The sequence below is a fragment of the Molothrus ater genome, chromosome 8 (genome assembly GCF_012460135.2).
Source record: "Molothrus ater isolate BHLD 08-10-18 breed brown headed cowbird chromosome 8, BPBGC_Mater_1.1, whole genome shotgun sequence".
Lineage (NCBI taxonomy): Eukaryota > Metazoa > Chordata > Aves > Passeriformes > Icteridae > Molothrus > Molothrus ater.
The window spans coordinates 19845543-19862500 of record NC_050485.2 but is presented as its reverse complement, the minus strand read 5'-3'; the positions used below and the strand labels follow the sequence as shown (position 1 = coordinate 19862500).

The following is a 16958-nucleotide window of genomic DNA, read 5'->3' as shown; positions in this document are numbered from 1 at the left end:
ACTAAAATCAATATGAACTTTGCTGGTCTAAGTCTGACATGGGAATCATTTGGGAGCAGGGTCCTATATTTCAGTATCTACTCAAACTTTAGTATGTTGCATAATGATTTGGAAAACTGGGACATAAAATGGTACCTCTTTTTATTGAGAAAGATTGCAAACCAAATTGCAGTGCTCCTTTATCAACAGAAAAATTCTAGCAGTGATGAAATACTGTAATATGTAATAGATTGGTATCTGATAAGCAGATGTTTTTTCCGTACAGTATGTAAAGTATCTCTGTAATTATCATCTGTTGTGTGCAATTTGCAGAATTTGAAGTTTATCAGTCCCTGCCATACCAATCTCTGTCAGTAGATACTTTCTCATATATGAATGATGAACATGTGGTTATTGCTCAGCCTTTTACTGGAAAATGCATCTTTCTTGAATGGGACCATGTGGAAGTGATGTTCAGGAATTACGACAACATTACAGGTATGAACACTGCTTGACAAATAACCTTACAACAAATTATCCAAAAAGTGGTACTAACCCTGTCTCTTACTTTTCTTTTTATAGGTACTTCAACTGTTGTGTGTAAACCTATAGTTATTGAGAGTCAGCTGTATGTCATTGTCGCACAGCTGTTTGGAGGCTCCCACATATATAAAAGAGATATTTTTGCTAATAAGTTTATAAAAATTCAAGATATTGAAATCCTTAAAATCCGAAAACCCAATGACATTGAAACTTTCAGGATTGCTGAAGACTGGTATTTTGTTGTTGCAGACAGTTCAAAGGCTGGTTTCACCACGGTTTACAAATGGAATGGGAATGGATTTTATTCCCATCAGTCTCTGCATGCCTGGTACAGAGATACTGATGTGGAGTATCTTGAAATATCTGGCAAACCACATTTAATTCTGTCAAGTAGTTCGCAAAGACCTGTAATATATCAATGGAACAAAGGAACAAATGAATTTGTTAAGCGGTTTGATATTCAAGATATGGAAGATGCATATGCAGTGAAGCATTTCAAGGTCAAAGAGGATGTATACATTTGCTTAACAAGATTTATTGGGGACTCTAAAGTAATGAAATGGGGTGGTTCAGCATTTCTGGATTTACAAAGGATGCCATCCCGAGGGTCAATGGTATTCCAACCGCTTCAGATAAATAATTATCAATATGCCATTCTTGGAAGTGATTATTCTTTCACTCAAGTCTATTATTGGGATGTGGAAAAGGCAAAATTTGTGAAGTTTCAAGAATTAAACGTGCAGGCACCAAGATCTTTCATACATGTCTCCATCGATAAACGAGATTTTCTCTTTGCTTCAAGTTTTAAGGGAACTACATTGATTTATAAACATGTCATAGTTGACTTAAGCGCATGACACTCATAATTCTGAGATTACATCAGACTTTCTACCGTAAGCGGACAAAATGAACTAAATGCATGATGACTCTCTTATCTTACTTCCAAATGAATGCCTTTAAAAGTTGAGATTGCTAGAACAAAGTATTACTAGTATCTTCATCTTTAATTGTCAAGTCTAGTGGTGTTGGAAGTTGCATTTTTTAACAAAAAGAAATTAAATTAACTGTTCTTTGCATCCACAATATGTAAATACATGTGCAACTGCATCTGTTGCTATAAAGAATATTAAGATGTACTTTTCCATTTATTTATTCACCTGTTTGAAACAACTGCCAAATAAAATGTTTACATTTTGTGTCTTTCACATTCCAAATATTATTTGCAGGTGATACTTTTTATTTGTGTATATATTATACACATAAAAATAAAGCCAAGAAGGCATATTGCCCAGTGCAGTGTTGTACTGCATAGAAGATGCACGAAAGATCAGGTGGGTTTTACTAATAACAAGAAGTTCTTGATAAAAATACTGCATTGAAACATAAGCCTATAAATTATCACCTGGACAATCCTTGCACTTATGTAAAACTTCACTGACTTAAACAGAACTCTAACCAGAAAAAAGAATTCAGTTATCTAGATGTGCTTGTAGGATAAAGGGTTCAGTTATACACATATAATTGTAGGCTAGGCCTTTGTACTGTGTATAGCTGTTTCTAAACATCTACAAAGAGCTTGGCAGAATAAAAGACAAGGTAAAGGTCTGTGTTTCTTCACCTGATGCTGAAGAAGCACAAAACAAATATCTTGTACAGCACTGGGGCTGTTACTGTGCAGAAAGCTAGAAGCAAAGCTTATTTTTCAGCTAGCATTATTTCTATAGCTGAACTGTCACACATCACTTGCATGAATTCTGTGTCCTTGTCAGTCCTTCCACTGTAATTGCAATTATTTAGTCTTCAATGAATTTATTCCTTATTCTGAATGAAGCTAGTGAATGGGAATTATTTTTTTCCACTACCCTGCAATGAATCTTAGTACCAGGTACTTCTGAAATTCAGGGAACTTCGAATGAAGTCAGTTTGTATAGTGTATGCAACTCCAGGGAGGCTAACTATATCTGTTAAAAAAATTGTGCCAAATCTGAATGTGGCATGAAAATCTATCACAAGCTCAAAGTTAAAATAGTCTTTTGTTTGCATTCATGTAGTGCACCACTTGAGAGAAACCTACACTGATGCTGAAGATGATTTGGTGGAGCTCAGGAGGAAAGCTCAAGTTTATTTTAGATACCTTTGCATTCACTTAAGTTACCAAGCATTGTGCTTCAGTGCCATCTTTAAAATAGAGACATGAATACTGTGTTCATTTCTAGACATTTCTACCATTCACAGATCTTGACTGGTGAATAAAACTAATCATACTGTGCATGTCAGCTAATCACACGAGCTGATTAATGTATATTTAGGAAGCTAGTCCTAAACAGTATGCTTCTGTAATAAATAATGGAGGTTTTTTATATTTAAGGTTATTTAAAATGAAAAATTCTCACCTGAACAATACTACTCTAATAAGTTAATTTTTCTGGTGTCTTTTTATCCATAGCTGCATATGCTCTGCTAAGCATTTGGCTTAGTAACTACCTATTCCGTAAGTATTTACAATGTGAGTGGAAAGATTTTAACTATGTTTCACAGCTGAAACTTCCCAATTGTTTCTTAAATACATTTCCAAAAATCATCTTAATAAATACTCTCTTGTCTGGCAGTTTCCTTTATATGTCAAACCATATTGCCTTTATATAGTTTTAGCTGTTACATCAGCATGATTTCAAACTCCAGATGAAGCCAAATAATATTTTTTTTTATTTCTCAGCATTGGCTGCATATCTGTGATTGCCAACTCACTTTCTTCTTCAGTGCCCTTTGCATGGGAAAGGAATGAAATATAAAGTCATGAACTCATCTCCAATCTACCAGCAAACCATTAAATGTTTTCTACTCTTCTTGTCTTCTGTTTCAATCTTTTACTTAAGGTCCTATTGAATTATGTGCACTGGTTTTTATCTTATTTTTCCCATTATACTTGCCTACATGCACTCTCTATCAAATTCTAAAGATAATGGCTATGCATCCTTCTCATTATGAACATATTATAAACATCTGGCTGAATTTAAGTGGAGTTGGAGAAACTTGCTAATCTGCTACCAACATTTATTTACAAACAGCATATTGCCTCACAGTGTACCTTGAAAAAGTTACATTTCATGGAAATGTATTCCAGAACCAGCCAGCTGTGCTGGCTAAGGCCTATGCTATCATAGTGCTATGATTGCTCTCCTGAGTTTTACCTCATTCTGAAATGATGTGACAGACTTACAGGAATTCACTGTTACTCCTGGGTTTAAAGGAGGAATTTAAATGCCTGCAAGGGTGTGAGTCACTAGAATTTTACATTCACAATACATATAAAACTCACCATGGTGCAGTGGACGGTGGCAAGGGATCAATCTGCTGGAGAACACAACTGCAGTATCAGTTTGGTTGTTCCTTCAGAAATTTTTTTCCTATAGTCAAGCACTAGTGATTTGAGAAGTTCTTAATGCCTATGTCATTTTTGGAAGGTCAGCTAATTACTATAAAATACTGAATCTAAACCTGTTTTCTTTTGAAAATCCCTTTCTCTAGTCCATTATGTCAGGTGGAGACTCACAGGGACAACAGCCAGTTTCTTATTGTGTGACTAGAGCATTTCTTTGTACCATATAAAGAACTGGGGTATTTTTAGAACAGGACTCATAATCCTTAACATAGGAAAGTGTAAAGGCTCATTAGGTGGCTCCCTGTGCTGTTTCTTGCTGATTTCAGAGACTGGGCATTTTAACAGCTCATCTGAGCATAAAGCTAAGGCCTATTCCATCCTGGTTCTCTGCTCAGTACTCCTTCTGATATCAGTGGAAGAGTCAGAAAAAAAACTAGAACAGAACCTTTCATCATATATACATTGATACTTTTTTAAAATGCTGTTTAAAAAACCCTATTTTTTTCAGCAAAGTCTATGTTACTTGTGGCTGACTGGTTGTCTTCTGTAGTTGTAATGGATTTTCTAAACTCCCTAATTGTTTTGTTTATGACTGACAGAGTATGTAAGGTACTTAATGTATTACAGAAGACAGTATTGAAGGTAATTAATGGATACTGCTGATCCTTGATGCTGCTTAGCCATGTTAATGTCTAAGATAGAAAAAAAGAACATTAATGGAATACTACTGTATTCCTACAACTACTTCATTAGATTTTTAATGGACCCCAAATACAAAAGAATATGCACCTCTGTACTTGGGAAGAGATATATAAAATACATTCAGAATACCTGATACTATACCATGTGTAACTTTTTTTGTCTATTGCAATGCCTAGGACTTGAAGGTCTTTTTGTTTCTACTTTATTTGAAAAAATATTCCAAAAAGCACTCTTCTACTAAGAAAGAAATTCAATAAGGAAATATCTTGTTGTGTAAGATAACAAAACAAACAGAAATGCATTATTGGTTTGTATTTCATTTTAATTATAACTTCTCCTAAATATTGAAATTTTTAAACTTTATTTGAAGGGGTTGTAACAGCCACTCAAAGTATGCTTGAGGATGGGAAACAATTATTAGCATAGTTAATGATGTGTGATATGCTTTGATATGTTCTAGTGGGAAGCTCACAAACAGCTGTATTTATGTATATATGCATTAAAATCCATTGTGTTAGCATTCAATGAAAAATAAAGACTATTTAAACTATAGAAGTAACGAAAAGTCCTCAGACTGACAATAGCACCAAGAGAAAGCAGAGAAGTCAGCATGCCCAAAATGTTACAATTAAGAACAGAATATAAACACACAGCAAGTTTCAAGAGAGTGGAAGTTTCCCCTTTCAAGGAAGTCTTTTCCTTTCCATGAAACACGTTTCCCCTCAGTGGGGAACCCTGAAAATCCAGATAATCACCCAGTTCTTGCAAAATACAGTAAGAGGCTTACAAACTTAATGCACTACGTCCATGATCCTAATATGTGGATTTTTTTCCTTTTTGACACCTCTCTGCTACATCAGTCTCAGCCCTGGTGGCACAAAGGGAGCGGTGAGCACTCTACTGCCCACTGAAAGGGCCAGGGCCCTGCCAGACAGAAGTTAAGCCAGGCTCAGCAGATGGAAAATGCAAACCCAAGCACTCAATTCACTCAGCTGTTAATGCCTCCCCCACTGCCTATCGAGTTTTCTCTCTGATTTGTTATACATATTGCCAACAGTTCCCACTACCTTTCATCTGCCTGCAAGCATTCCCCTCTCCTTCCTGCTGATCTGGAGACCTAAGTGTGGCAGTAAAGCTGTGATTTAGACTCCTATTGATTAGAATGGCTGAGTGTGTTCTTGTGGCTGGGAACTCACCGATAAATGTCGAGGTCTTGGGGAGTTCAACTCCTCCAGACCGATCTGCGGTACACTGCCTGACTTACTGCTAATGGCAACTTTTCTTCCTTACTGATGACTCTGAATTCTAATGGCTGGTGTTACAGGCATGTCTCTGTTTATAGTTCACTTAAACAAAGTGCTCAGAGGCAAACCTAACCCTATTTCTATTCAGGAATTTTCCTGAAATGAACTGGAACTACAAAGAGCCTCCAGTGTGCTATACAGAAGTGGTGTTGTATTTGTGCTTTGAGACTCTGAATCGCTCCAATTAGTTATGGTAGTGTAATACTTCTGTCTTCAAATTTGTTACAGTAGAAAGCAATTTGCTCCTAAATATGCATATTTATATTCATATAATTGTTTATTTATACTCCAAATAAACGGAAATGGGTGATAGCAATAATTATGTTACTGTTCCCAATCTCCCATTCATCAAATCAATTTCTGAATTCTCAAAAGTTGTTTTCAACTCAGCCTTACTTTATTCTTCCTACTGAATTATTTCAATTGAAAAAGGACTTTCTGACCCATTCTCCCTTCCTGTTCGAAGGCCTGGATAGCAACACCAGTATGTTAGCAAGTTGTCAACCTGCCCAGATGGTGAGCATCCAAAAATACTGAAAGAGCTTCAGAATAAACAGGCTGATCTGCTAAGAATACATAGTCCTTCATTAAAAACCATTTATGTGCAAAAGAACTAGAAGTAACAAATATTATACCTATTTTTTAAAAAAGCTAATGGGATAAATAACCAGTGGAATTTCAGACCAGTAAGATCCATATTTCCCTGAAATTATAAATGAAAATGGAAGTGTAAAATTTCAGGGGAAATTAGGTAACTAAGCAAGTGGGACAGGATGACTAGTGAAGTTGAGGGTCCAGAAAGGCAAAATACTAAACATAGGAAAGAAATGCTCACAAAGTCTAAAATTAGCAGTAGAGAAAGTCAACTTGACATTGTTGTGAACAACTCAGAAAGATACTGATCTCAATGTACAGCAACAGGAAAGAACAGATAATGCTACCACACGTACAGGATAATAGGGAGACTACAACAGTACATGTCATGGCAAATCACTGCTGTTGCCTTATTTGAGATACTGCATGCAGTACTCATGTAGCCATCTCAAAAAACTCTGCAAGGTAATTAAGGACTCAGAGAGATGTGGAAAAAATTATTGAAGGAAGCACTTGACACTATCAAATCCCAAGCCATAAGCCAAAATACCATCCCCCACAAATTAAACTGTGGCATTCACTGTCATAGGCAGTGACATAGGTGACAATAATACAGCATTCAGAAAGTCAAACATGGATAAATTACATTAAAAAATAATTCTATCACTTTAGTACTGAACAAAATTGCTCTTTACTAGGGAAAAGAAGAGTCTTTGCACTTCTGTGAGAAACATCTGGTTGTAACCATTTGGGATGAAAAGCCAAGCAGCTGTATAATGACTGTGCTCCAGTATTGCATTTCCTATTTTCAGTTCTTGAGACACAGTGCTCAGAAATTAGCTCAACTTTGTTGCTGAGGTCCACAAAACAAAATATATAAGATTTACATGTGACACAGCCATTCAGAAGCATTTACAATACTGAGAATGTGAACATGGAAAAAATCTGTAAAATACCAGCAACATAATTCCTTGAAATTATGTCAACATTTAAAAAATTTTGGCAAACAATTTGCAAGCACTTGAGAATGTAATTGCACAACTTAGGCTGACTTCAGCTATGTAAGTCATGACAGAAGTAGATTCCCATGGGAAGAACAGAACTCAGCTTTTTATAAGCTTATTATTAAGCTTTGAGTATTAGAGCTGTAGGAATATTAGTAGCAAAGTACCTTATGATTAAGCAGGTAATAGTATTGTACTGTGAAGGAGTAATTTCTAAACCACAGAAACAGATCAACAATTTTGGAAAAACTAACAAACAAACAAGCAATTCTCCTTGTCACAGTTTCCAAATAACTGTAATTTGAAACCCTTATCCTGCCCTCTTTTTTCCCCCATATACAATAACATAAAGATACTGCCCATTCAGGAAAATCACCATGCCTATGTTGCTCCAATGTGTGAAACAAAGAAGAAAAATGATAAATCGGGAACAGAAAATTTAATTGCACATGTGAATATGTAAATTTTCTGACAGACAGACTACTACTAAAAAGAGAGCATTCTTTTAATGTTTACACTTGAAGGCATTAGCTACCTGGATTATAGATTGCAATCACAAATAAAAATCCTCTGCTTCTAAATAATTCATATGCACTGACAAAAGTCTAGTCTTAAATCTTATAATTAACTTTTTCTTCGCATTATTTAAGATAACGAGTCCTTAAAACTAAACTCACTTTAAGGCTGAGACCAGGAAAAAATATCTGGTACAACACCTGCTAGAAAAGCTTTGCCTTTTTATACAGGGTTCTGGACTATATCAAACTGCAACAGCACTATGATAATCATATTTTATTAGCTTGAACCAAATTGGAAATGAATGTTTGTTCCAAAATTACAACTCATTTCAGAATTTCTGTAAAATGATTTTGAGAGCAGTGATGCAATCAGAGGATCTAAGAGTAAGAAAAATGGAAGCTAATTTCTACTGTTTATCAAAAAATCTTATGGTTCTGGTTGTGACTTCATCCAAAAGTTGTATAAATGCAATTAAGTACAATTGCAAAATAATCACTTAAAGCATGATATGAACTGCAAAGTGTACCTGGCAAGACTATTACAAATAAATTATGCCATAGCAATATCACTCTATACAGCCAGACTCCCTTGAACCAGTAAATTGCAAAGTTCCTTCCTTTTCTGAGAATAGCTTATAGCCCTCCTTGCTCCTGCACACAGAGCAGGCAGCCCAGAAGCTGCCCTTGGAAGAAGAGAACGAGCTCCAGTCATGCCTCAACAGAAACATTTTCCTTGAAGTACAGCCACAGACCAGAGGCGTTCCTCTCAGTGACAAGGACAACTCAGCAAGGTCTTGAGGGCAGCAGCTTGTGCATGTCAGAACATTCCCAGTTTTGCTGGTATTTCAGAGGGAGTAATCAGCTTGTGTGTGTCATCAAACCTGAGCTCACTTAGCGTCCACTTGCTGGGAGCCAGGAACAGATTGCAGAGGTCAGCACACGCCGCAAAAGCTTGGTCAGCCCATTCCTAGGGGGCTGCCACTCTGGCACTGTTCACAGGATCTGAGCTAGCTGAGGTTACAGGGACATAAAAATAACCATTTGGAGTTAGACCTGGGCTCGTGTGCTCCAGTGTCCTGCCTGCTTGGCCAGAAGTGATGCTTATTAGAAAACCCAACAATATGGAATTACAGCACTATGATTTCCCAGTATACCCTCTCAGCCTCCTGCAAGAAAGGAAAAGAAACCCTGCTTCCTTCCTTAAGGAGGTGATCTTGTGGACAGCAAATGCCCAGAATAGGTACATCCCTCATGCAAGGCAGCAGCAGGGTTTTTGCTCTAATGAGGAACGCTCTTCTGCATTGCGGCTCGTGGAGGTAATGAAGGAGCACTGACTCAATTAAAAAATAATGAAAAAAAAAAACATTGTGTCTGTGACTGACAAAACAAAAGGGCTTTCAAATCTGTATTGCAAGGTTTTCTTTCCTTAACAAAAGCTGGAGCTGCATTTCAGATCACTCCCCTTTGAACATACTGGTACAAGCAAACTGACAGGAGTGAGCATTGCACCAGCTTGTTGGAATAAGGTGAGAGGTGCACAGGCTGAATGATGTTGGTGTTTCATATGTTTATCATATGTCTATATATACATACCAACATAAAAATGCTTTATATAATAATGTAACAATAGAATAAATCATTCACGTATATAAAAATATATAAATGTATTATAGAGTCCCAATGCACTAATATTGAACCATCACCTGTGACAAGGTTATTTACATTTTATGTAATTTTTATTCTGGGGAAAAGTAGAAGCTAATGAAGAATAATCTCCTTCAAGTAAGGCATATAAACAATTGCTTAATAATTCATAGGAGTTGCAAGTAAGGAAGCATCCCCCTTCTTGCCCTGCAGAGCAGCCCCAGGCAGATAGCTCACAGAATAGGAAACATACTGTGTAAGTGCCAAGAAATGCAGCTGATTGAAATAGTTCTCTCCCTTTCCACGAAGAGAAACTATACATTTAGTCATTTCTACTACTGCTGTAAAAAGTCAGTTAAAGTGACAGTGACAAAATATAATTGAACAAATTATCTTCTCACAGTCACAAAGGGCATTATAGAAGAGAACAAAAGAAGCAAAAATGGCAACTATGAGCAATTTCCACTTTCCTTCATTCCTCCTAGGGAGCTCTGACCCTCAAGTTGTACTTCTGTTTTCTGATTTTTGTACTGTACTGCCTGCCAGAAATCTCTGGAAAGTCACCACCACAAACTTTAAGATTACATAATATTTTATATCTCCTTTGTTTTTTTTCTCTCCATGGTGCTTCGTGCTATGAACAAGAAAGAAATACTCCCTCTTGTCTGCTCCTAATTCTCTACTGAGTAACTTAAAGGAGTATGTATTTAATGATTGTATCATTTCTACTCAAGCAGGTTGCAGAATGGTAACTGATAACCTTCTGCCTACTCCTGTTTTTTCTATCTGTGTTTCAAAGAATATCTGTCCTTCCCTCTTTCAAGCCCTTTGGCTTTAGTAGCTGTGTGGAACAAGCTTTTATAGTAATTTCAGTTATACATAGTGGCAACTAAATAACAGGAAAAATTACTTCCAAGATTTCCAAGAACGTCTCCAAGAGAGAGGTAGAAAAAAGAAGAGTTACCAAAGAAGAGCTACCAAAATTCCCAAACATGTTTTTTTTGAAAGATCCAGAAAATGGGATAGATTTGGGAAAGAATTTTAAATTAAAAATATGTTTGGGACTTATATTGTTGAAACACCAAATTTAGATATTTCAAAATGAAGCACTGTATTTTGGAAAGATCTAAATTTAAGAAACCACTGGGAGGAGATGCTTACCAGAAGAAGCACCTACCCAGGGCAGTGCATGCATAAATTCTAGCATGCTCATTTCTTCTTTTTCATAACCATATGCCATCAATTTTTGATTTTTTTCTGGATTCCTTTTAAAGTTTCTTGTATTTTCCTTCTTTTTTTTCCACTGTGCATCACTGACTGATCTTAATCTTTATGAGTAACAACTTATTCAAAGGGAACAGATCTTTACTCAGTTTTATGGCTAATCTGATAACTCATAACTAAAAATAGTACTGACACATCAGGAAGTGCAGTGAGGCAAAGGGAACATGCCAAGATTGCATTCACTGCATAAATGGCTCCAATAAACAACTGGAATTGTAAGAATTCCTGTGCAACAGTGAATCTGTATTCCTCTAGCAGTAAAAAAAAAAAAAAAAAAAAAAAAAAGCACTTTCCTGGAAGTTTTTTGTGTATAGTGAGTACTCAGATACCTCCAACCCACCAAATGAGACAATATGCCTGAATAAAACCCCACCCACAATTCTTTTGCCAGAAGGGAGATTTTTCCAAATTCAGACTTTCACACTGGTTGCCTTGCCAAGTTTATATTAAAAATATAGATTCTCCTAAAGAAGTAGAAATAATAACCTTGTACATGTCTTCTCAAGCACTGCCAGTTTGAAACATTAGGAATTCTGTTCATTACCTGCACTGTATCACTGCATAAACTAAGAACATACCTCTGTGTGTGTATGCACCTGACATGGAGGAGTTACACCTGAGGCAGAGGCACACAAGCAGTGTAAATACACATTTATTGTTAAAAACTCCTTTCACTGAGAATAGCGTGATATACTTGTAGCAATCTATAAAACTTCACTGCAGTACTACAGCAAGTGCTGCTGCTTCCTCAGAGTAGCAGGCCAAGGCCTGAATGCCACCCACCACCACCACAGTGCTTTATGAAACTTATTACAGTTTTGGCCTGTGGCAAATACAAATGATCCACAAAACCAGTACTGCTGTTCATTTTCTTTTCCAACAGTGAGTTCTTTCCCAACAGTGAGTGAACTACAGTTCACTCTATGGGTTTGCTCAGATGTTTGTTTTCTTTGGTGGAAATAAAATGATAGAAAAAGGAAGAATCATACAGATTTTTCATTTGGTGAGTAAAAGAAAATGTCCAAGATGTATTGGAATAATAGCCTTTTCCATGTGCTTAAAGAGAATTAAAAATTGCATAACTTTTTAAAGATCACCATCTAAATTTGCATAAGCTCTGCAGACATTCATGTGAAATACAAGAATGAAAACACTATGGTCTTCAGAGTACGTAGAAAATTATTTTTAATTTATCCTTCCAGGAATACTAGCTACAGAGACTTGATTGCTTAGCAAGCAGTGCAGTTAAGCCATCTGAGGACAGAAGCATGACCTTTATGTGACAAAAGTCAGCTAAGCAGTATACCTTTAATACTGGATTGAAAGCACCCTAACAAGTATAGAAGCAGAATTTTAATATTGTCCTGCTTATCCATTATTTTTCAATTCTTCAGAAGTAAAGAAAATAAATTCTTCCATTCTGGAGACCCCAGAACTTTTTTTACTTCCTACTTCTACTGAATTTACCTATCTCAATACAATCAGTTTCCTGAAGAGCAACTGCTAGTAGTGCAATCTGGAAAATGCAGTTAAAAAGAGCCTCAGGATATCTCCCTTATACTGACCATAATTGCAGGATTCCCTATTATTTCAATGTTCCACCCCATCTCCTGTTTTATAATACTACTCATTACAACCACCAACTCAGGAAGAAGAAGACTGTGATGCTTGGAACATACTGTGACACAAGATTAAAATGTTTGTACAACAGTCCTATATATACATGCAGGAGCAATTTGTGGTGATGTCAAAACCTGGACTCATTCACCATCCACCTTAACAGGGAAGCTGAAAAATACAGGTCTCTTCTGACACCTGAGGTGGACATAAAACCCACTAAGACAGGGTTTTATAGGGATAGGGAGGCAGGAGCTCATATGGACCACATTTTCACTGGGCTGCAAGACTACAAGTTTTCACTCATTTTAAACATAACTTTTGTTTTAAAGTTTGTTTTTTTTTAATGTGTGTTTGCACACAGGAGCATGTTGCCCAGGGAGCTGGTGCAGTCTCCATCCTTGGAGATATTCGGAATCCCAACAGGGAGAGAGTCTTGAACTCCAGCTGACCCTGCTTTGAGCAGGGGAGGGTGGAGTAGATGACCTCTCAGGGCACCAGATGTGCCCATCAGCTATTCTGATTCCCAAACAGCTCTGGGTTGGACAGAAGTTTGAATGAATGACCAGGACAATTAAACTCCTTGGCGCTGCAATAATCATCTGTTTTATGGCACTCAGGTGCAGAGGTAAATGGTTATTACAATGCACTTAAGAGCTGGATCCAGTTCAGAAACTGAGAAAGTAATTCTTATCTGTTTTTTTGTTAAACCTTTTCAGAAGGAAAGGAAACCATGCATGTTTATTATTTATTTTGTTACTTCACATTAGTCTGTATTTCTTTGGATGAAATTTTGCTCAACAACTTAAACTTAAAAAAATTGGTTTTACAGAATTGGCATTTTTACAGAATAAAAGCCATTGATATGGACTACTGTTTTGATTTAAATCTACTACTTTTATAGCTTAAGCAGTACCTAACAGTGCTGACACAGCTATGTTCAGATGAAACTGGGATAGATGTCACCAGGGTGTTCCACGTACCAGGAATCCACATGCCTTTCCTGCTGGAGCTCTGCAGAGCTCTTAGTGCTGCCCTCAGGAGAGGTGAGTAAGGGCCAGGTCAGCTCCAGGGCTCCCTCAGTTTATATTATTTAGTTCTCACTAAACGTCCAAGAGCAGCAGTGTTCCAAAAAGCTTATTAGAATATATCAGCGGTGGATAAAAGAAGTTATGTGATAGTGGATAAAGTTCTTATAATCTCTTAGAAAAGTCCCACGGTTCTCCACAAAACTTACTTAATTGCTTTGTCATTTGTGCTTGTTGGTGTTTCTGGAAAGCCACTCTGAGGAGTCAGAAACAGCATTTGCAGGGGGGGAGATGGAAACCAAAGGGTCCCTTACAGGGCACACAGACCTCATTACAGGACTTTCAGTACCTGCCAGGCCTGTACCTCAACCTGCAGTCAAGTACTGGATTGTTCCTGGCATTTATAGTGACAAAACCTGTGCCTGAATTCTGGATGAGGGTGATAATATTCTTCCTTTGGAACGAGCAACCTAAGAAAGCTCTGTGTTCGGAGAGTGGTGACTGTGCAGGAGCTGGCTCGCTTTCTGCACTTATGGAAACCAAATAAATGTCATTCTAGCTGGTGCTGCAGTTTAATTTCAATGATCAAATTGCCCATGCTTACTAAAGCCTTTTCTTATGGAGTTTGCACTCAGCAAAGACATTATAGGTGATGTGCTAGAGAAAGGAACAGCCAGTTCTGGGCACAGTATCACATAGATGAGACTTAATCTGTACTTGAAAAAGCTGCATTAGACATTGACCTGCACATTTATGCAGGTACTTAATTTTCCAATCTAGGGCAGCATGCCTGCAAATTACATTTGACTGCTGCTTAGTTTGGGCAGCTGCAACTGCTCTGTTTCCTTGTTCAGGGAAGAGGGTTGTATTTTACAAGAACTTGGAAGCTCTCAAGCTGAGACAAACCTGGCAGTTTGACCAGGAGCAAACAGAAGACTTCATGTATCTTGGCATAAACAAACACTGCCCTCAGATGTTCCCTTTCAAAACCAGACATGGAGGGGTACGGAGGGGGCTGTTGCAGTCTCTTTGAAACTCTCTGCAGCTCAGCACTTGGCACTTAAAAAATTTACTATTTTAAAATAAATATATAGTCTGCACATTTTAACAAATAGCCAGAAATTGTAAGAACTCATTAAAATTTGTTCTGTATCTGTACTGTGGACCATGTTTGGGCTCTGGTTTTGTTCACTGAAGACTTGAGTTAGCCAGCTGCTTCTGCTGTTACTGACTCCAAAGGCAACTCACCCAGTGGCTGTGCAGACAGCCACAAAAGTTGGGGTGGGTGTGCTCTGCTCCACCCCCACTGCCCAGGGGATGTGCCAGGTGTTCCCCTGAGACACCTGTGGCATCAGCAGCTTGGGATGGCTGCTGAGAGAATCCCCACTGCCCTTCCACCAAAACTCGTCTGGGGAAGGACAGCTCTAACTTTGTGTTGGTGATTCTTGGAACAGTGGCCTGTGAAAGCTGCCTTGGAGTGCAGGGAAGGGGAAGTTTCTTCAGAAAACAGCAGGCTGCCAGGTTTATTTGCACCTTTCTCTCTAAATGAAACTCTGATGAATAGATAAGTGCATTAAGAAAAAGTAACTTCTTAATTAAGAGAAATTTGGGAAAATTTTTATCTCCAGAGGAAAGATTTAGTAAAGCTTTAGTATAGACTTTGTAGAGAGCTATGTTGATAGGAACTGTAACACAAGTTGATCATAAATACTGCAGCATATATTTAATTATTTTCTTGGTTTATAGCAACAGAAGTTCAGATAATGTAAATATTTAGGAATAATTCTGATTTCAACACAACCTTATTAATTGATTTCTCTTATTTTAATAATTGATATAGCACATCTAATTTTTAGCTAAGAACATTTTGTGAAACAATTCTGGTCGTATTAATCAACTGCTGGCTCCAAGATAACGAAATACTTACCGCCTCTGGTGGGTTAGCATGGACTATAAAATGTGCTAAATTAGAGACACCAAAAGCTTGAAATAGCTTTTATGAGGTAGCTTGAGGGAAAACTTAAAATCGTTTGTAGGAAATAGCTTTTATCTACCATTTGGCATTCATGTTGCTAAAGCTGTAGATTACATTTCCCTTTGTTAAGAATAAAGAAGTAAACAGAGATTAATTTATGCAGCTAAGAGATGAATGTGAGCATAAATCTTTCCTTTTAATAGAAATTCCTCCCATTTTAATTATTGATGACAGTTCAACTTGCTCAAAAGGAAAAAAATAGCATTTTAAATTTATTCTGCTTCTTTTACTCTGCACTTTTTCATGGGTGAGGAAAAAGGACTACCCCTGTTTTTCTCTCTACCCTTTCCGATTCTTCTGCCCAAAGGCATTGGCAGCATTGTTTTCTTAGGGAAAACATATGAGGAGGGGGTTACATTTCTGTACCTCACTAACAATCCTGACTGAACTGCCCACCAGGTTCCCATCTCCATTTTCACCCGGAGCAGGCAGCAGCTCTGGCAGGGAGCGATGCGCTGCCCCTGCTCACTGACACAGCAGCACTGACGGGGGCACCGGGGCCATCCCGGCTCTTCCACGGGGCGCGGAGCCCGGTCCAGGGAGGTCCCACGGTGACAGCCGGGCCAGCCGAGGCTGCGGCGGCTGCACTGTCTGGGTGCAGGATCTGGGTGGACTATCTGGGTGCTCTGTCTGGGTGCAGTACCTCGGTGCAGTACCTCGGTGCAGTATCTGGGTGCTCTGTCTGGGTGCAGTACCTCGGTGCAGTATCTGGGCGCACTATCTCGGGGCAGTGTCCGGGCCGATGGGCCCGGCCAGGCTGAGCTGAGCTGAGAGGGGTCAGTGCCGCGGGCACACACAGCGATGCTTTCACTCTGGGCGCGCAAATGACGCAACAACGCCCCCAAAATAACTTCGCGTCACCTTTCCCCAGTGTTTTATCTCTTCTGCTCGCAAACAGCCGCGGCCTGCGCGGCCCCCTCCGCTCTCCGGCGGGGTCAGAGCTCCCCCTCCCGAGGCACCACGGCCTCGCTGCTCCCCGGCACCGCTCCCGCTGCCCTCGCCGGGTGTCTCTCCGGGGGACGCCAGGAAGGAAGCGGCGGGGCGCTGCCTCCTGTCCCGGCAGGGGCCCTCCGCCGCCGCCGGGCTCGCAGGCAGGTAGCGGCCGCGGGAGGGACGGGCCGCCCAGGCGGTTCCAGGCGGGGCCTGGCGGGGGGTGGCGGAGCCGGGACCCGGTGCAGCCTCCCCCGCGGGTGCTCGGCGCTGCGGGCGGGCGGGCGGGGGAAGGCGGCGGGCGGCGCTGGGCGGCCGCACCGCATGCGCAGGAGGGCAGGTGTCGCCGGCAGCCGAGGAGGCGCCGGGAGCATCGTGGCAGCTCCGCGACCTC

General features: G+C 39.2%; 1 protein-coding gene across 2 annotated transcripts in view; it reads left to right on the top strand.

The window, feature by feature from the left end:
- The window catches only part of LGI1 (leucine rich glioma inactivated 1), a 28947-nt gene extending 27211 nt beyond the window's left edge, over nt 1-1736 (top strand). For both annotated transcript variants that reach the window (XM_036385836.2, XM_036385837.2), the window contains 2 exons: nt 313-477; nt 562-1736. In XM_036385836.2, the coding sequence (XP_036241729.1) occupies nt 313-477; nt 562-1379 (983 nt within the window). In that variant the 3' untranslated portion in view covers nt 1380-1736. The remainder of the gene's footprint in view (nt 1-312; nt 478-561) is intronic.
- The last annotated feature ends 15222 nt before the right edge of the window (nt 1737-16958 follow it).